General features: G+C 43.5%; 1 protein-coding gene across 1 annotated transcript in view; it reads left to right on the top strand.

The window, feature by feature from the left end:
* The window catches only part of LOC126214847 (sterile alpha motif domain-containing protein 1-like), a 91,297-nt gene that overhangs the window by 27,197 nt on the left and 41,808 nt on the right, over positions 1 to 22,292 (top strand). The window contains exon 2 of the mRNA XM_049941483.1: positions 13,022 to 13,102. Within this exon, the coding sequence (XP_049797440.1) occupies positions 13,022 to 13,102 (81 nt within the window). The remainder of the gene's footprint in view (positions 1 to 13,021; positions 13,103 to 22,292) is intronic.

Raw genomic sequence — 22,292 nt, 5'->3', positions numbered from 1 at the left:
AGGAGAATTGCAGATACTACTACTCTCGAATTTTTAAGCTATCCTGTCCGGTTCCAATTATCATTTCATATCAGTTTGTGATAACTGGCCCATGAAATTACATTCATTTGCCACTCAAAACTATCTCTTATTCTAAAAGTAGAAAAGAATCAATTAGACAAGTTAACAGCACGGCACTCGACAGCATTGCACTGAAAGAATTTTACCGTCTCGAAATATCTCCGTGTCACGTGACGTTCACACTTTTACTCTGTCCACTGCTGCCCTTTCAGGTGGGCTCATTGCACGAGGCACGGGTGGAGGTGAAGCAGTCCTCCTGCAGACTGTGCTGCCGGCGAGGGCTTCTCGCAACATTACTCCTTCGGTTTCGAAAAATCCATTGTCGGCACAGAATGTTCTGAGAAAAAATAATACCTGCAGTACAGTTATTATAATTTTTACGAGCTCCATTTTTTCCGTCAGAGCTTATAACAATGCTAGCCTCGCTTTACAAAACATTCTGAAACAATTGTAAGTAACCCGAATGTTAATGACAGACTGACACAATTCAAAACTGGACTGTACTCAACTCTGCCAACACAAATAATGACAGGAACCAGACACAGGGGATAGAGTGAAGAGATACAGCCAGAAATGCTTCATTTGCATGTCAGAACTCATTTTCTGCAACTCTTCATAGAAGAGTCATGGTGGGATCAGAATAGGAACACATATACAGCAATAGTGCAGCAAGCTCTTTGTCCCCATACCCCTTAGGAAGAACCCGAAATTAAAAAGTGTGACAAGCATCCATTCTCTACTCTCCAAATCACAGAACAGCCAGTCTGCCTCATTTATTACGAGTCTGTACTACAGACTCTGAAACAATTTTCCTCACTATTAGCTTAGTGGAGGTTTCACTAAGTATTTCGAGCAGATGCCTACTAGAACACGAGAATATTTTGATAAGCTCTGTCGGTCACATTCCAGAGAAGTACAAAACTGCATTGCTTTTTCAGATTTTCATTGTGCCCTTTTTACTGTATTCATTTACCGTTTTTATAAAACATTTCGCTTTTCTTCAGTAGAACCGTCAGTTACCGGACAGTTAAAAACTCTAATCAAATGTGTTGTCGTCCACTTGGTAACGGCAGTGCGGATCGGGCATTGTCGTTTCGTCATTAGGTTGTTTTACCAGAATAAAGTGTTTTCCTATTGCGTCTTCCCCAGTCCCACTGGGAACTCGTGAGAATTCTTTTGCACCGATCCACATTATCTGTACCTAACATCTTAATACTCGCAAATCTATGCCCTACAGATATCTTTCGAGATTGCCTTATCGAAACGAGATCTGTTCTCAGATAAATTTCGACATTACCTGCCCTGCCATTACTTAGTGTGTCGGGCTTTGACAGCGAGGCTATCTGTACTGTGCAAACTACAGTGAAGTGCACAGCGGAGGATACTACCCACTGTTAGGGTTTTTCTCCTATTCCATTCACGTATAGTGCAGGAAGAATCACTTTTGAAATGCCTCATTGCATAGTGTAGCCTAATCTTGTATCACCAATTCCGACAGTTACTGTAGTATACTCCCAGATTCCTGGTACTCTAAGCTTTGTTAGCAGACCTCCACAAAATGTGGATTACTATCTTCAAGCATCTGATCACTCACGTTTTGCGGAATTTCTGTCACACCCTCTTGCAGGTATATATTCAGTACCTCTTGTTACAGATTCTGAAATCAGATACTGGATTTTAAGGCATATCCACGATGAGATATAGACATAGATCACAATTTAGTAACGATATACAGTAAACTGAAGTGTAAGAGGATCGTACGGAAGATTCAGTGTGGAAGGAAGTGGGATATTAAAGTTCTGAGGACGTGTGTCATGTGTTTGAAGTTTGCTTAAGTCGTGGTTACTGCGATAAGTCACAACAGAGTCTCCTGTTCGGCTGAAGGGAACTGTACAGATTGAGAAATGGCGATCACAGAAGTTGGAAAGTAAACATAAGTATGGGCAAGGTAATTGTGAAGAAACCTTGGTTAACAGGAGATGATGTCACAAGAAGAAGAAATTGCAGTCAAAATGGAAGGGTAGGGAATCTAGCCAGAGTTTAAAAGAGCTTTGGAAAATTTAAGGTCAAATAAGGCAGAAGAGATAGATGGGATTCCATTGGAATTTCTAAAATCATTGGGGAATGTGGCAACCTCTCACTACGTTCCGTCAGACTTTTGGAAAAACATCATCCACACAATTACAAAGAGAGTAAGCACTGGTGAGTGCAAGAACTGTCACACAATCAGCTTAACAGCTCACGCGTAGAATACACAGAAGAATGGAAAATAAAACCGAGGATCAGTTAGTCACTTTAGGAAAGACAAAGGCAGCAGAGAGGCAGTTTTAACATTGCGCTTCATAACAGAAGCAAGTTTGAAGAGAAATCGAGACGCCCTCTTAGGATATGTAAACCTGGAAAATGCGTACAGAGTGCTCGGATTAAAAAGGGATGCAGTCTTTTGCTCCCACTGTTCGGTCTTTACACTGAAGAAGCAATGACGGAAATAAGAGAAAGGTTCAAGGTCGGGATTAAAATTGAAAACGGAACTATATTAACGATAAGATTCACTGACGACATTGGTATTCTCGGTGAAAGTGAAGAAGAATTACAGGATCTGTCGATCGGAATGAACAGAATACAGATTGAGAACAAACTGAAGAGTTACACAGGGTCGTCTCACGGCAGCTGCATAACGGAAAGTGTGCCGCCTCGACAGACTTTCGGTACGCTATACCTCCGACACATCTGCGAACAAATTGATACGTTCGCCGAGATACGTTCGGGAAAACCCGGACGACGTGTAGACGTGAGGCCTTCTCTTAAAAACCACCATCCTTCAAGACTAAAGAGCACTTAGCACAGGAACAGCTGGCCACGAAGAGGTGACTGTTGTTTAGCCAGGGGAATTATCGGCTGCAAGAAGAAAATTATGTGAGAAAATTTTGAAGAAGTGCAGCTCAAATGACAGAATAAGATTGTCACTGTAGCCTTAGTTGCACACCCCCTGAAAACTGCAGCCGAGAAGGATTCAGTCGGTCCTCTCATTCCCCTCCAGGAAATTCTACTGTCGTGCAAATCTCACAGTAACTCGAGAGAATTCTTTTAAGTGTGAGCTCGCACCCTTTCCAGTGCACACCTCCAACGAATCTACGAGGGCACAAAGTTGGCATTGCATGAAGTGTTAGCTCTGCTGTAGGAATAAGAGGACCTCGGAATCAGAAACAGAGTTCTATCACCTGATTATGCACATTCATTAACTGTTGATTTAATGTACAATAGCCTCATCAATATAAGAAATATTAAAAAACCCAGCAGTGATTCACAGTTGCTAAATATGCACGAGAGCTAGACGTACATCCTAATATCCTTCTCCTCCCACACTCTGTCCATCCTGCCTCTGACCATCACCTCCTCACCTCCTCCTGCCACCTCTCTCTATCCATTTCCTCCCCTTCCTGTCCTGTCCATCAACTCCCCCCCCCTCCCCCAACATCACACAGTCCATCTCCTTCTCCGCCTTCCTCTCTCTGTCAATCCCCTCACCTATCTCCCTCTATCTCCTCCTCCCTCCTCTCTCTTTTAATCTCCCCGTCTCAAATCTCTCCAACCATCACATCCATCCATCTCTCTCTCTGCCCACCTCCTCTCCCGTCTCTGCCCACCGCCTCCTCCCACCCCTCTCTCTCTCTCTCTCTCTCTCTCTCTCTCTGTGTGTGTGTGTGTGTGTGTGTCCTCCTCCTCCTCCCTGCTCCGTCTGTCATCATCTCCACCCATCTCTCTCTGTCCATTTCCTCTCCCCCCCCCCCTCCCCCCTTAATGTCCACACGCTCTGCCACTCTGTATATCCACCTTCTCCTCCACCGTCTCTCTGACCTCGAGCCTCATTCGTTGGCCTCACAAATGAAACCTCACTTTGGAACGGAAGTCACTTTATACGAATCGATAAACAATTTACGTGTCGTTTCGGCACCGACCGACAGTTGCGCCGACGTGGGAGACGCCGGAGGTTCTCCGGCCGCGCTGCGGACCGGGGCGGGCCGGACCGGACCGCGGTGGCCGACCTGTGGTCTGTGGTCGGTGGGCCGAGAGGAGTGACGTGCCCGACGTCCCGTCCGAGCGGTGTTGTTGCGGAAGTGCCGACGTTCCATCGGAAATGTGATAACTGCATTTGTGACGGTGTAAGCACGATGAGCCGCTGTTCGGACGAGGGTACAATTGTACTGTGCCTCTGCTGAGAGTTCACCGAAGAAGCGTCTGGGAACAATTCACCGCTGGACACGGCCTCTCTCTTGCGAAATACGGAGTACCGTTTGTGGTTCAGAAAATAGGTATCGAATTTAATAGCGAATAATGAAACCGGAGTCTAAGTCCTCAAGTTCGATGTCTGCACTTAACTCCATTAAATGTTGGAAGCAGACACACGAGAGGAGCTCACATTATTGAAGGTGCAACAGCTGACTCGCTTACGATCACCCGTTGCGACAAAAATACTGACACACGAGCACAACTGCACACAGCAGCTCACTATACGGGATGGAGCTCAGCCAATTGGTATTTTTCAACTACTAGTGTGTTATATACGAAAGCGAGGAAAATAATAAGTAAAGGTGTCTATAAATACGATGAAGTATGCGATTTATTTACTACCCATTACAAGGTTATTTTTTTATAACTACATCAGGCAGATCGCCTCCGTTTACATCAGTGCACTGTTGCAAACATTTCTCACCGTCGTCGTACGCGCACCCCCGTAGGTCTCCGCAGCCGACGTCTCGCTCCGAGTCTTCGATGTATAACTCGTGACATGCCCCTGAAACACACGATCTTTGAGGAACGCCGAATGCAAAACAGCCCGGAACACTGAGGTCGGGTGACCGAGCCGTCCGAGCAATTTCACCAAAACAGGAGATAACAATTCTGAACATTTTACAAACTGCAGCCGACCTGTTCCGTGTGGCGTGGACTGTCGCTCCGTCCTGCTGGAAATCCAGGTTTCTGGGGTCAGCGCCGAGTGGTCGTAACTTTTGTTCACACGGCCTTCCGAAATGGAATCGACGGTCACTGTTTGTTCGTTGTCATTTTCAAAGAAATACGGGCTTACAATTCTGAAAATGCTGACTTCACACCAAACTGTCACTTTAGGAGAGTGCAAAGGGTTTTCGTGCAGTTGCTTAGGGTTCACTGGTGACCAGATCACATGTTCTGTTTGTTTTCCCAGTGAGAAATATGAAAATGTGCTTCATCGGATCATTAGCAAATTATTCAGAATGTCCGAGTTTTCCTGTAACAAACAATCGTGGTGGTGCAGAAAGCACGTCTTGCTTTCTTGTCCCTCTGCTAATTTGTTGAGGAACTTGCAGTTTGTAAGAGTGAAATGTTATCACCTTTACATTTAAATCTAAACTACTTCTACTGACACCTAAACTGTGAGGTCGTCGGAGCACCGAACGGTGAGGACAGAGTTCAAAAGCTTCCGTCACTGTCTGCAGAGTCTCTGGCATATGCACCGTTGCCAAGCTCCGTTCCTCATGTATAACGTGCTCCCAAATTCTTCAAATTAATTCGCCTGAGCCAGGTACTAAGTAACCGCGTTGGCCGATTCTGAACTGTCATATCGTACTTAAAACTGATTGTAAGAAAGGGAAAAAACTGGCAAATTTTCACAGTACAGCATAGCATTTATTTTCGCAGATTCTGCTGTAACAGAAAGCCTGAACATCGTCATTTATAAAAAGAAAAGCAGCCTATGGTCATCTGAATGTTTATTAGAGTATTATGAAAAAAATTGGAGGAAATCATGTGGAAATGTCTGTCCAAATTAGTGATGTGCAAAAATTTGAAATAAATTAATCAAGAACCTTTCCGAGATGTTTGGTAACAACATTAAACAACAACTTACAGTGTCATGTAAACATCTCAAGTAAATTAGTCAAGACTTTTTGAGACATTTGTCAACAATGTCTCCCCTTTATGTATTATATGTATTTCAAAAATATGCAACCTATATCCATCCTGACTTTTATTAGGCTATCGCATAAAAATATTAAGTAAATCGGTCGAAACCTTTTCTAAACTTTTGATAACAGTGGCTTACCTGGATATATAGTCCAAAAAAAATGTATGCAATGTCCATCTCAGTGTTTAATATTAGAGCATTTTGAAAAAATTTGAAGTAAACCAGTCATGATCGTTTCCAGATTTTTGCTAACAATGTTCCCTGATTTTTATACATATTAAGAAGTATACAGCCTATGTCTGTCCAAATGTCTATTAAAATACTGTGTAAAAATTTGAAATAAACCAGTTTTGAACTTTTTGAGATGTTTGCTAACAATTTTTCTTCTGTCCAAACATTTATTAGAGTATTGCCTAAAAATGTGAAGTAAATTGCTTAAGAATTTTCCAGTTGCTAGATTGTACTAATTGTGCTTCTCTTACAAGAAAAAGTATATACATACATTGATATAAAAATTGAAGATCAGATATTAACAGTTTTTTGTTACAAAACACCAACAGTTTTACAAGGGAACATTACAATTTGAAACCTTCTATTGGATAACAGCACTCCTTTATTAATAAATGTTTCAGTTTTTTATTTAAGATATTTAAGTTAGCTATCTTACGATCAAATGAAAGTCTATTGCAAAAAATTGTTCCTATTGTATGTGGACTGCACTTTGGAGTCTTTTTATTACTAATAATTCTGTGAAAGTGTTCCCCTTGCTGTATGTTGTAGTTACGTACGTCACTGTTTGTCACAATATTTCTGGAGTTAGGATGGTTGCCTGCAGGGTACCTGTAGAGCAGACGGCAAGTACTTTATGTTTCCTGAAAATTCCTCTAACGGCTCACTCTCGTTCACATTAGCTACCACTTTAGTGCCTTCTTTTGTAGCCTCTATACTGCTGCTGCCCCAGCACGCATCTCAACACCACACTGAAGATGCACTGTGATCCAGGAATGCTCAGATCCTTTTCAGAAAATACTTATTTATACTACAGATATGATCCGATGCTCTTTCCACGACAGGTTTTCATTGATAACAATACCCAAAAAATTGTATTTATTTGTATAGCTGGATGCCAATGGAGGTGTAAATGGATTAAGATTTATATTTATCTTATAAAGAAGGAATAATTGCATTCTCATTGTATTCGATTTATTTAAAAACAGCCTATTTTCAGTAAGGCAAGTTGACAGAATTACCACTGTTACTGATTTCCATAGTGTGGGCAGCAGTTTGCTGATCACAGTCCCCCAGCTCAGTAACAGATTAAGACTTTGCAAAATTTTGGAGCTCAATTAAGTCATCAACCTAAACAAGGAACAGAAAAGGCCCTAATTTACTTTCCACGTGATGAACGTTTTCCACTTTTGTTATAAATTTTCATAGCTGTGTACTGCTTTAATCTGCACGATAATTTGAAATTATCTTTGTTTCTCTCTATCAAACACGTGTTAAAGATGGTTTCCCATAAATAAATGTGAGTTGTTATGTGTAAAGATAAACGTTTCTTAAAAATAAATAAGCGGACTGGCAAAATGTTTAGATTCATAAACCGTAGTTGGCAGGAATCCCTAAGATAAACATAACACACATTTCTAACGGTAGTTTTTTATAGTAATAATATCCTACTAAATAATCAGCATTAGCGGCCGAAGACTTCCGGCATAAGAAGTCAGCCTCATTCTGCCAACGGCCTTGTCAAAGAGAGCGGAGGAGCGGATAGAGGTTCAGGGCACTCTCTTGTCCTAGGCGGAAGAATCAGCAATGATCAACGACATGAGGATGCAGAAGGCAATGGAAACCACTGCATTAAAGACACGTAACGTGTATCCACAGGACATGTGGCCTGTAATTGAAGAAGTGTCATGATGATCTCTCCATTGGCAAAAGATTCCGGAATAGTCCCCCATTCGGATCTCCGGGAGGGGACTGCCAAGGGGGAGGTTACCATGAGAAAAAGATTGAATAATCAACGAAAGGATAACGTTCTACGAGTCGGGGTGTGGAATGTCAGAAGCTTGAATGTGGTAGGGAAACTAGAAAATCTGAAAAGGGAAATGCAAAGGCTCAATCTAGATATAGTAGGGGTCAGTGAAGTGAAGTGGAAGGAAGACAAGGATTTCTGGTCAGATGAGTATCGGGTAATATCAACAGCAGCAGAAAATGGTATAACAGGTGTAGGATTCGTTATGAATAGGAAGGTAGGGCAGAGGGTGTGTTACTGTGAACAGTTCAGTGACCGGGTTGTTCTAATCAGAATCGACAGCAGACCAACACCGACAACGATAGTTCAGGTATACATGCCGACGTCGCAAGCTGAAGATGAACAGATAGAGAAAGTGTATGAGGATATTGAAAGGGTAATGCAGTATGTACAGGGGGACGAAAATCTAATAGTCATGGGCGACTGGAATGCAGTTGTAGGGGAAGGAGTAGAACAAAAGGTTACAGGAGAGTATGGGCTTGGGACAAGGAATGAAAGAGGAGAAAGACTAATTGAGTTCTGTAATGAGTTTCAGCTAGTAATAGCGAATACCCTGTTCAAGAATCACAAGAGGAGGAGGTATACTTGGAAAAGGCCGGGAGATACGGGAAGATTTCAATTAGATTACATCATGGTCAGACAGAGATTCCGAAATCAGATACTGGACTGTAAGGCGTACCCAGGAGCAGATATAGACTCAGATCACAATATAGTAGTGATGAAGAGTAGGCTGAAGGTCAAGACATTAGTCAGGAAGAATCAATACGCAAAGAAGTGGGATACGGAAGTACTAAGGAATGACGAGATACGTTTGAAGTTCTCTAACGCTATAGATACAGCAATAAGGAATAGCGCAGTAGGCAGTACAGTTGAAGAGGAATGGACATATCTAAAAAGGGCCATCACAGAAGTTGGGAAGGAAAACATAGGTACAAAGAAGGTAGCTGCGAAGAAACCATGGGTAACAGAAGAAATACTTCAGTTGATTGATGAAAGGAGGAAGTACAAACATGTTCCCGGAAAATCAGGAATACAGAAATACAAGTCGCTGAGGAATGAAATAAATAGGAAGTGGAGGGAAGCTAAGACGAAATGGCTGCAGGAAAAATGTGAAGACATCGAAAAAGATATGATTGTCGGAAGGACAGACTCAGCATACAGGAAAGTCAAAACAACCTTTGGTGACATTAAAAGCAACGGTGGTAACATTAAGAGTGCAACGGGAATTCCACTGTTAAATGCAGAGGAGAGAGCAGATAGGTGGAGATAATACATTGAATGCCTCTATGAGGGTGAAGATTTGTCTGATGTGATAGAAGAAGAAACAGGAGTCGATTTAGAAGAGATAGGGGATCCAGTATTAGAATCGGAATTTAAAAGAGCTTTGGAGGACTTACGGTCAAATAAGGCAGAAGGGATAGATAACATTCCATCAGAATTTCTAAAATCACTGGGGGAAGTGGCAACAAAACGACTATTCACGTTGGTGTGTAGAATATATGAGTCTGGCGATATACCATCTGACTTTCGGAAAAGCATCATCCACACAATTCCGAAGACGGCAAGAGCTGAAAAGTGCGAGAATTATCGCACAATCAGCTTAACAGCTCATGCATCGAAGCTGCTTACAAAAATAATATACAGAAGAATGGAACAGAAAATTGAGAATGCGCTAGGTGACGATCAGTTTGGCTTTAGGAAAAGTAAAGGGACGAGAGAGGCAATTCTGACGTTACGGCTAATAATGGAAGGAAGGCTAAAGAAAAATCAAGACACTTTCATAGGATTTGTCGACCTGGAAAAAGCGTTCGACAATATAAAATGGTGCAAGCTGTTCGAGATTCTGAAAAAAGTAGGGGTAAGCTATAGGGAGAGACGGGTCATATACAATATGTACAACAACCAAGAGGGAATAATAAGAGTGGACGATCAGGAACGAAGTGCTCGTATTAAGAAGGGTGTAAGACGAGGCTGTAGCCTTTCGCCCCTACTCTTCAATCTGTACATCGAGGAAGCAATGATGGAAATAAAAGAAAGGTTCAGGAGTGGAATTAAAATACAAGGTGAAAGGATATCAATGATACGATTCGCTGATAACGTTGCTATCCTGAGTGAAAGTGAAGAAGAGTTAAATGATCTGCTGAACGGAATGAACAGTCTAATGAGTACACAGTATGGTTTGAGAGTAAATCGGAGAAAGACGAAGGTAATGAGAAGTAGTAGAAATGAGAACAGCGAGAAACCTAACATCAGGATTGATGGTCACGAAGTCAATGAAGTTAAGGAATTTTGCTACCTAGGCAGTAAAATAACCAATGACGGACGGAGCAAGGAGGACATCAAAAGCAGACTCGCTATGGCAAAAAAGGCATTTCTGGCCAAGAGAAGTCTATTAATATCAAATACCGGCATTAATTTGAGGAAGAAATTTCTGAGGATGTACGTCTGGAGTACAGCATTGTATGGTAGTGAAACATGGACTGTGGGAAAACCGGAACAGAAGAGAATCGAAGCATTTGAGATGTGGTGCTATAGACGAATGTTGAAAATTAGGTGGACTGATAAGGTAAGGAATGAGGAGGTTCTACGCAGAATCGGAGAGGAAAGGAATATGTGGAAAACACTGATAAGGAGAAGGGACAGGATGATAGGACATCTGCTAAGACATGAGGGAATGACTTCCATGGTACTAGAGGGAGCTGTAGAGGGCAAAAACTGTAGAGGAAGACAGAGATTGGAATACGTCAAGCAAATAATTGAGGACGTAGGTTGCAAGTGCTACTCTGAGATGAAGAGGTTAGCACAGGAAAGGAATTCGTGGCGGGCCGCATCAAACCAGTCAGTAGACTGATGACAAAAAAAAAAAAAATATCCTACTGGCATCGCTTTTATTCTCCCGAAAGATAATTCTGTAGCATACAACAGATCAGAGTGGCTTTCCTCGTATCTGTATCAATCGTGTAGGACGATACTGTCAGTGCGACTGTGTTCAACTCGATTTCAGAGTAGCTTACGTGAGAAGACCGTGACAAATTTTTCTTTCAAAAAATCTCAGATGGACAGAAAGGGGCACTGCAAAAAAACCTCCGGAAATATTTGGCAGGAAGTGGACTGGCTGCTCGAGTAACCCCAGCCCGGGGAGGAGCCCAAATGTGGACTACTCGGCACAGCGTTCGCCCGGACGTGTAGCGCATCTGTAGCAGCTGAGAGTTGACCAACTCTGAAACGAGTAACACTGAAAGCTGTCTTGCAAAAAAAAAAGCCAGTCATTCTAGTTGCATCCAGTAGGTGACAACATCAGTCAATTTATTTCACACAGATAGTCTGCAGTGGGAATAAAGTAAAATACTGGGAGCAACAGAATTTTGACAGAAATAAAACTAAAGTAAACGCCGCCCAAACGGGCTACGGAGCGGCACCGACCGGCCGCCGTGTAATCCTCGGCCCACGGGCGTCACCGGATTCGGATACAGGGAGGGGCACGCGATCAGTACACCACTCTTCCGGACGCACGTCAGTTTACGAGACCGGAGCCACTACCTCTCCGTCGAGTAGGTCCTCAGTTTGCCTCACACATGTCGAGTGCGTCCCGCTCGCCGGCTGCACTCGGCAGACCAGCCGGTCACCCGTCCGAGTGCTAGCCCGGCCCGACAGCGCTTAACTTCGCTGATCTGACGGGAACCGGTGTTACCACTGCTGCGAGCCAATTGGCTTCGACAGAAATAAGACTGCAGTTATAAGAGTCGAAGGACACGAAAGAGCAGCAGTGGTCGAGAAGGGAGTGAGGCGGGGTCGTAGCCTATCCCTGTGTGATTCAAACTGTACATCAGCAAACATATAATGAATTTGAGGGAAATTTAGATAGGGAATTATAAAGTTAAATATAAGAAAATACAAAATTTGAGATTTGACAATGGTGTCATAATGTTGTCAAAGACGGAACAGGAAGGACGAGGGCGATCGGTCAAACGTAGCAGATGGTGACTCAAAAAGTACTTATACAGATTACACCGAGACAGGTAAAACGAGGGTAGTCGAGTAGTGAGCTGATGCTGACGGCAATTAGAGTAGGAAATGAGACACCAATAGTAGTGGAGGAGTTTCGTTATTTGGCTAGCAAGTAGAGAGGACATAAAAAAAAGAGTCTGGCTACAGCAAGAAAACCATTTGAGAAAAAAGGAGATACTTTTAAATATAACATACATTTGAGTATTAGGAAGTCTTTACTAAAGGTATTTAATTGGAATGTAGCCTCATACAGAAGTGAATCGTGGACAACAAACGGTTCAGACGAGAATAGAACCGAAGTTTTGGAAATGTGGTGCTACAAAAGACTGCCGGAGATTAGACAATAGATCAAATAACTAATGATATGGCACTGTAATGGAATTATCGAGAAAAGAAATTTATAGTGCAGCTTGACTGAAAGAAGGGGTCAGTTGAAAGTTACATCCCGAGGCACGAAGAAATAGAGGGAAGCGTGAGAGAGGGAGAGAGGCACGGGCAACTGTAAAGGGAGTCCGAGGAATAAATACGAAAGCCTACGGTGTAACCCCCCCTCCCCCCTTACAACACAGAATCCTTACAGTGAGAGTTTTGTAAATGGAAAATAAGGGTCACTGGTTGCCAAAAAGGTGTGTGCGTTTTACTTCGTTACCCGACTGCTCACTGCATGTTACAAAAGAGGTTTCTTTTGCAGTACTCGTTATTCTGGAAATTTATCATTCTTCTTGTTTACTGAAATGGCATAATATTAACTTTTGTAAAATTAATCTGAAATGACAGAGTACAGAAATAAATGAACACTGAAAGAAAGGGACAGAAGAATGCAACTGTTACTTTCAACATTGGTGCTTGTATTGTTACTGAAAACTATGTAAATAAAATATTTTAGTGACAAAAATGTTAGGATCTCATAAAAGAAGTCTCACAAACTGCTCAAAAGGAATAAAGTCCGCTCACACAAACGCATTTTGTTTTTGCAGTACCGTGCGAGAAGAGTGCGGACTGCGGGGGACTTCCGGGCCCGCACGCCTGCTTCAACGGCACCTGCTACGACTGTTACGGTAAGCAGCGCCGGGTTCACTGTTTGTTCTCTGCAGCTGGGATGGGAGGCTTCCTGTCCACACACACCTTTCATTTTCTGTATCACATACGTTTCGTGGCACGAAAGATGAAAACTTGCAATTTAAGGACGAAAAGGCATACTCGTCCACAGTATATCAAAAGTAGGTGCACAATCTACGAGATTAAATTGTCAGTACCAAAACCAGAAAAAAGCCATACAAAAATATTTGTGAGGAAATCGTCAACATTTTATTAGTGACATCAAATATTGATTTAAGTGTCCGGATATCCTCTCTGAATTTGCCGCACGGTCTGAGGCGCCTCGCCGCAGTTCACGCGGCTCCCCCCGTCGGAGGTTCGAGTCCTGAGTCCTCCCTCAGACACGGCTGTTTGTGTTGTCCTTAGAGTAAGTTAAAGTTAGATTAAGCAGTGTATGAGAAGACTAGGGACCGACGACCTCAGCAGTTTGGTGGCATAGGAACTTACCTCAAATTTCCAAATTTTCTGGAATGTATTCACAAAGAGAAGTCAAATGTGGACAATTAGCAGTAGAAGTAAGATCAGAATACAAATCTCGGGCTTTTCCCAGTGAATCTAATGTCTAAGTAAGTTACAGGAACAAGGCCACATAAAGTCTTCTGTTGTCGATACTTCTACACGTGAACACCCGGTCATTTTTGAGGTGCGTATAAAAAAAATCTGCCTCCTTCACCCGACGGAAGGAAATTTGTATCTGAGAAACATTTTGAGTCCAAAGGAGAGTTTACGACAGTCACAGATGGGTGTTCTGCACAGCTTCCAGAGTAATACTTCAAGGACAGAGTCTTCTCAGTGGGAAAATGTCGAACAACCTGTGCTGACCTAAAAAATCACTGCTTTCGCTGCCAGCTAAAAGCTTGTCACCTTGACATTGTGTTTTAAAGTTGTGGCATCTGCCACATTTGTGACTGAAATGGATTCATTTGTGCAGAGAAGTGCACTCCACCCGCACAAATGGACGGAAAGACACTAGTGTTACTGTTCCGACTCCAGACTTGCGCGAATTAAAGGTGTCTGCACCCATTTACTAACTTGCTACTGGGGCCAATTTCCCGTGTCCCGAGGTAGTCGCTCTGTAATACAGATCTATTCTGTATTCAAACGTAACAGAGTGCCTCGAACAAAATCATCTCCCGACAGTATTTCTGAGTTTCCGAAAAGCACTCGATTCGGTGCCTCGTCTACATTTATTACCGAGAGTACAACCGTACGGCATACCGAGTGGAATTTATGGCCAGATTGAGAATTTTACAGCAGGATTGCACAGCACGTTATCTCGGATGGAGAGTCGTCAACAGGTGTAGCAGTGGCTACAGGTAGTGTGCCGGACCCCTCGAGCATCGTGTCGTACATTACTGACCTCACAGACGATATCCATACTAACCTCACTATTCTTGCAGATGCTGCACTCGGCTGTAACGAAATGGCTACTGTCTGAAAAAAAGGCACAAAAACAATCAGTCACACGTCGATTAGATGTCAAAATGGTGGAAAGATCGGCAACTCGCTTTAAATTTTTGTAAAAAACAAAATGTACTATTATACGACTACAACACGACCGAGTCACAACTGGGATCTGTCGACTCGTACGAGTAGCCGCACGTAACAGTTTCCGAGAATATTAAATGGAATTATCACGTACACTCAGTGACAGGTAAAGCAGGTGGTAGACCACAGTTCGTCGGTAGAATATCGGGAAAGGAGGTCGCTTACGAAACACTACTGTGACCTGCCCAGAATATAGTGTGGGACCGAAGGGGGATATCGAATGTGTACAGAGAAGGGCAGCACGAATGGCCACAGAGGTTCCGAATAAACTGAACTGGCAGAAGCTCGAAGACAAAAGAAAATGATCCCGAGGAAGTCTAATGACGGAGCTTCGATAATTAGCTTTAAATGATGACTCTGTCGATATACTACATCGATCTACATCTCGTGGTGACGAGATTAGACTATTATGCCAACCACGGATACGTTTAGGCAGTTGTTCCTCCCGCGTCATGTACTGAACGGAACAGTAGGAAGCCCTAGTAACTAGTACAGCGGGAAGTACCCTCTGCCGTGCACTTCACAGTGGTCTGCAGAGTGTGATGTAGATGTAAAACAATGTACACTGTCCCGGCCATGCCCGAGGTCATTTTGCTGGCGATATAAAGGCTCTGTTAGGAGTCCTGAGGATATAGTAATTAGAAGCATACTGCCTCCAGTTCATTTGTAACAAATCTAAATTGAGCCAAGGTTTTGACTGAATGTTAATAAAGATATGTAGGGAAGGTCAGTTAACTTATGACACTGCCTTCACCTGCCCACTGCTGGCTGGGGGATACTTTGTACCACTGCTGGCCACTCCCTCACATCTTTTGCTCTCAAATGGAACGAAACAACTCTCCGTGAGATACGGCGTCCCTCCTTTTGTACTTATAGCCCTCACCTGAGCTGAACACTCGAGGCAGTCGAATCCTTCTGCAGTCTGTTACAAATGCCGCTCCTCCGAACTTCCTCGACAGCACGTAGTTACGTACGACGCAGTCTCTCTCGCACGTCGAGATTGACCGACAACTGGCTTCGGATAGCGGGCGCCGATTAGCAAATTTCCTACAGTGGGCCAAAATCGAATGTCGTGGACATTATGTTCAAATTGTGCAACAATACTACTCTTATAATGGAACTGATATAATGCTTGGAAATAGTGATAAAGCTACCTCTTCATCATAGAGAGTTTACAAAATGTTCACAGAGGTTGTGTGTGTGTGTGTGTGTGTGTGTGTGTGTGTGTGTGAGAGAGAGAGAGAGAGAGAGAGAGAGAGAGAGAGAGAGAGAGAGAGAGATGCCTCTATCATTTGATGACTTGTCTCCTTTATTCCTAAATTATTTACATTCAACTTTCCACACTATATTCACAGTGGTTTAACAAAATGCGTAAACCTGAATCTAAAATTACAACAGTCATAACGTAAAGTATATGTTTTAAATAGCATATAGGACAATGAATAATATTGCAGTTAAGATGCAGAGTGTGGTCTCAGTAACATCTAAAAACTTTTTATAATAATGACTAGAATGCTGCACTTTATTTGTAAAAAGCAATTGGCTTCAAGCAGACTACTTGGTAACCAGAAAAAGGAAAATAATCAAAACACATCAGTACAGTAAAATACCACAAATAAAATATAGCCAACATTACTACAGTAACTTGTCAGTTCACTAAATCTCAACTTACCATACTGAAGGCTGTACAGACTCAGCATATTAATTTTAAGTGCTAACCGTCATAACAACTTGGCACTTCTGTTCTATTATATGGCATTCATTCTTTCCGGTTTTATTTTATACGATTTAAGGACCTTATCGTGAAATCTGCTGTATTAATAGCTGTACCATTTATGTTTGTGTCACCTGTACATTGTTTTATGACTCTGTTCTCTCGCTGTTGATATCAGTGCGCTGTTTATAATTGTTTCATCATTAAACGTAACAAGTCTTTTCCTAATAAGTGATCTAACACCTACTTTAACCATTTGGCCTCTTCCTTTTTTTGAAATTACACGGGAAGGATTTTTAATGTGCCAACGACTGTACGACATGTGTATATTTTACTCTACACAGCATTTTAATGACTGGCTCGATCTAACGGTTTTTCTCTGGAGATGACCACATAGTATATTCAAACCGGTTACCTTTTATAAAGAAAGTGGAGTGATCTATACATTACAGTAAAAGGTTAAATAAACGAAAAGTAGTCTCAACTGACTTTTAAGTACCGGCACCCTCTCCTCGACAACTCGCTATCCCTTAATGTACTGCAGAGTCCACAGTCACCCAGACATTTCACTGCCACTCATTTCTCAGTTTCTAACTCGAGAGCTTCTCACGTAACAGTCTTTTCGCGGCACGTGTTCGTGTAATGCGCTCAAAGACTAAATACAATTTTCCATTACAGTACGGCTCAACTGAATGGCAAAATAAAAAGGACTCGTTCTGGGCTCACCGTGCACCATTCAAAGATTTCCCTCTTATCTCCCCGAGGGCATCGAGTAATTCACATTCTCCGACTCCGTGCACAATCTTTCGACTGTTCTCCGTGCCTGCTATGCCGTAGCCGAGGTGCCGTATGTAGGGTTTTCAGCTCGGCGTCCTCCGTATGCTCGTCGTATCGTACTCTCAAGCTCCTACCAGTTTGTTAGACAAGTCAATTCGGACACTTCCTAAATTTTTTGCTATAAAATGCCGTACGTCGAAACTGATCTTTGTCTGTCCCCTTTGCACCATTCCCGAGACCTGGAGTGGAAAATCAAACCTTCACACTAAAGTGTGTTCTTTTTCCAGTGGCAATACTTACGTATTTATTTCTCTCAGTTTCCATATTTTTCTTCTTCCTACAATACTTTTTTATCTCTGTTTTTTCTTCACTCTCCTTTTGGTTTATCTCGTGTTCTGTTTCCTCTTACTTGTTAATTGCACTACTGTCCCCGTCTGGTCTAACATCTCCAGTGCTGTGCCTACTGGCACAGTGAGATTTTCTCCGTGTTCCCTCCCTCCCCCCAATCCGTGTGACAGATGTGTCCCTCCTCTGAGCAGTCTGTCCCTCCACACTAACCCATCTCTCTTTCCTCTCCGAGGAAGAATAAAACACGTGTGCGCCCTCTAGATAGTTTTGCCTCCTTTTAAATTGAGTGTCGGCAGTAACGGAATATCACTTTCGGTGAGGTAAGAAATGGACAGCCATCGTTTCTCTTTGCATAACAACAGATAGATTCTTTCCCCCTGTAATGTTTTTCTTCCTCCAAAGCCTTTTTTTTTTTGTTTTGCAAGTACCTTCAATAGTGTTACTTTTATAACGTGCGCAATACCAAAAACTTGAATATTACCTCAAGGCTTAGCCAACTTAACTTTATTATCTATTACACTCATTTGGTTAATCAGAATCTGTTAGTGTGACTAATTTACCTAAAAACTTTGCTAGTTACAGTCACCAGTCTAGAACTTAATTGTCACTTTTTGTATTATAAATGTATGCGTGACTGTTAATTCCCTGATAAAGTAGATCAAAAGTATATTTAAATAAATCAAGCAATTATACAGCTAATGTTGCAAATGTGGTAATAATTTTTTTGCTCATTTTGTTTCAGAGTAATTAGCACTCTTAGTTAAAATGTTGTTACTGGAGTAGAATCCCATATTTTGCCAAACTAGTCAGTAAATTTAATAGAAATTACCATTTTATCTAAAAATTGTCAGTCAAACAAATCTTATTCCACTATTCACTCACTCAGGAATGGAAATTTTTAACTGTAACTTGAAAAACTCGAGCTAACAACAACAGGCACATTTAGTTCTAATTATTATAATATTATGAATAGGTTTTGGAAGCCATTTTAGTCAGTCTGTGGAAGGTTATAATATTAGCAAGATCTGTGCCCAGAATTACTGCACAATGTACACAGACAAGTTAGCACAAAATGTACCTAATTTTATCTAAATTCTGTGTCAGAGTTTATACGGTGACCGTTTCTCAATGATTGAACAGTGACTGTTTTTCAGTGATTGACGGTGAACTGATAATTAGTTTCAATTACTATGACAATAGGACCAGCCTGTGAACTACGTTATTTCCAAATAATACTTACAGTGCACACAGTTTTCGTATTGGCGTGACTGTCATACTCTAAGAACTTTGAGAAATTAGGAGTTAAGGACTCTTGAGAACTTTATTCAGTGACTGTGTCATCAATTTATTTACCACAAGTTAATCATTGTGTTTAATTACTTCTGTGTTAGGTTACTGCACTTGAACCATCATATTATAGGACATGAACTGAGCGTAGTATGTGATTACCCGTTTATCTGTCCGCAGACTGTACTAAATGAGACTCGATCTGGCCATAAACTGTAGGCGATTCGACATCAAAGTGCTATTAAAGTACTTTGTGCGGACCGTATCGCTCGAAATAGTCTACTTCAGACAGTCACTTTTCAGCCAGATGGACAGAGGCGTAATCACCGATTGGTATATTGGCAAAGAAAATAAGAGAATTTGTTTTGTTTTGTTTTAGGACCCAAAAACAAGTCAGGTCATAAGCGTCCATGTCATAACCTTAGAATACTAACACGAAAAAGAAGTTAAAAGCGGCTAAACATTCGGTCCGATCGACGGAAGAAAAGAGAGCTAAGAACGAGGACTTCCTCTCGGAGAAAGGCCCACAAAATATGCTCTAGAGACAGTGGAGGTCCCAAACTAATGATTAAATGTCCTTTGCCATATTGCTACAACGGATAATAAGTAACACGGTCAGTGGCCCACGTGTTGTTCATTAAAATGGCCAATAACTCAGATGGCAAACATACACTAGAATGTAAGTGGTTAAAAAAAGGGTATTCGGTCAGGAAATGGCAAACCCTCGAGCACACAGTAGTGGGGGTCACCACCCGACAGGTGTCGACGGCTAAAACGACAGTTCCCCGTATGCGACCCAGCTAAAACGGTGTCCTCGTGGCGAGACGGCCGAGACGAGGTCGGCCGAGCCACTGGCAGATCTTTGCCCGGAGCTCGTTCCCGCGAAGAGGAAACCGGTGGTGGCGCCAAAGTGACACCACCTGCAAACAGACGGCGATACGGAGATCGTCCGAAGGAACGGAAGAACTAGCAGGCCGAGGTAGGAGCACCACGCCCTCGGCCGCAGCATCGGCAGCCTAGTTTCCCGTCAGACCCACGAGTAAGTGGCAGCGTTCTCAGAGCCGTTGCTCTAATGGATGGACTGTGTACAGTGCCCAGAGGTTGTGAAGGGCACCGGGAGACTCGGAGCAGGTGACGCGATTCAGAGGCCCGTGTCGCCGGACGTACTGCGTGGCCCGATAGGGGCCGAACAGCCCTGCTCTAAATACTGGGCAGCTTTCTGGAGGCCGACGACGAACGCTCACCCGACACCGCGGTCGGCCTTACAGCTGTCACTGAACACGAAGGTGCTACCGCTAAGTTGTGTGCGAAGGTCGAGAAACTTACAGTGGTAGATCGAATCCGGAGTAGTTTCCTTAGGAAGCGAATGACGTCCGAGATGAAGAAACGGCTGCCTCACAGAGCCGAGGTGGTGAAAGATTCACACCCACTGGGAACGTGGCAGGTAGTGTCGATTAAGCTGCTGCAACAATAGCCGAAAGCAAACACCGGGAGCAAAGAGAGAAGGACACGCCCCATGCTGGCAGTCGAGTGAGTCACCAAAAAAGGAGGCATAAGATGGGTGGCTGGTACGCATATCCGACGAGGAGAAAATTGTGCCCGTACGACAGTGGTATATTGGCAGCTTCTGCATACGAACTGTCGACTGGGTCAGTGGAAAAGGCGACGGTGGTCAAACGAATTCCACGACGGTGGGTTGTACTGAGATGGACATACGTACAGATAAATAAATGAAACACCCGTAGTCTGGTTTCGAACAGACGAGGAACTGGTACAAATGGAGGAGGGTGGCCCGGTCTGCTACCCAGGAAGTACTGCGGAAGACACGTAGGACGTCGAGGGACTGGCTACAGCGGATAGCCGGGTGAGACACGTGGGAGGACCGACAAAGTTTCCTATCTAGCGCGAGCCCCAGGAATTTCGTAACTTCAGCGAGTGGAAGAGCAACAGGCCCAAGATGCAAAGATGGTGGAAGCAAAAATGCTTTTCTCAGTGGAAAAGCTCCAGGAGTAAAGAGAATCGAGACACCGTCGAATACGCCACTCGAGGAGGCGAGTCCTCGGAGAACTGCAAGAGATCACAAGGTCGTCCGGAGACGCCCGGCGGGAGAGGCCAAAGGATACAGCAAAGAGAACGGTGCTCAGGAGGGAGCCTCGAGGGGCCCGTTCGCCGGATAGAGGCGTCTGACGAGGCCAAACCTGCACGTAGTTCGAAAACTCAGTTTTTCTTAAATTTGCTGAAGGGAGCGGGGCAGGTGGCCTCGGAAGCTCCACGTGTATAGAGTACGGAGAATACCAGTCCTCGAGCAGGTGTTGTAGGTTTTCTCTAAAACAAAAACACTGCTACAGTCTGGCACTTGTGCAGAAAACTAGTCGCGATGCGGGTTGAGAAAGTGAAGATCCCCGGCGCACTCGAAACCCACAGTGTGCAGTGGTTAGTGGACTGCGAGACACGAGTCACAGTACCAACTGGCCGTGAACCGTACATTCCACCACCTCGCAAATACAGCTGGTCAGAGAAATGGGGCGGTAGCTACACAGATGGTATTTGTCCTACAGTGCCTTCACGCCAGCAACCCAGGAAGTTCTACATATGAAGGAGAAGGTGCTCGTGCACTGCAAAATCTGAATGTGAACATCGGAAGATCGGGGTGCAGTGAGAGCGCGATGTAGCTCCCTCGTAGTAAGGGCGGCACTGTAGCGTTCGCGATTCTCAGAGAAGAAGTGTATCGCTCGCGCCTCCTCCACTCGTTTCCGAGGACGGAAGGTGGGGCGATAGGGTGCGGAGCTCACAATCTCGGCAAAATAGCAGCCCGAGGTGTTGGAGATAGCAATAGGGTCCACGATAACAGCGTCTGCTACTGTCAGGCTGGAAATCTGGGAATGGATCTCGGTCCCAGAGGTTCGTCCACACGACAGAAGTTGGATTGAAACTGTTAAAAGTAGTAGTAAACCAAATCCAGCTTTTTTTTTTTTTTGCTGTCCCAAACAATACACCAACACTGTGCACCTAACTGTTTGTAACAGATACAGTTTGCCATCGTAGGATGACGATTAAAAAGGTGGAGGGCAAATCTCCGCGTGCGATTCGAGTCGCGGCACGCCTCTGCCCACCGAGGGACCGGAATGTGCTGTGGTAAGGACCGAGTGCGAGGACTGGAATGTTCTGCGACGGTAAGGATAACGCTTGTAAGGTATTCTGCCTGGCACCACAACTGGGGAAATGTTCGTCAAAGGTCGCCAGGGAAGAGTAAACCCTCCAGTCGGCCTTACAAAGCTGCCAATTGGTTCAATACGTAGGTGGGGTGGGAGTCGGCAAACAGATAGCATACAGAAAAAGGTCACTCGAGTACGTGTCAGAGAGAATGGACCACTCGACACGACAGCCAAGCTGGGCAGCGCAGAGTGAGAGGTCCATATGAGAATAGGTGTGTGTTGAATCTGAAAGGAACACGGGTGCTCCAGTGTCGAGTTGAC

This window comes from Schistocerca nitens, chromosome 12 (genome assembly GCF_023898315.1).
Source record: "Schistocerca nitens isolate TAMUIC-IGC-003100 chromosome 12, iqSchNite1.1, whole genome shotgun sequence".
Taxonomy (NCBI): domain Eukaryota; kingdom Metazoa; phylum Arthropoda; class Insecta; order Orthoptera; family Acrididae; genus Schistocerca; species Schistocerca nitens.
Note: the sequence above shows the minus strand (reverse complement) of the source record. Positions and strands in the feature narration are given on the sequence as shown.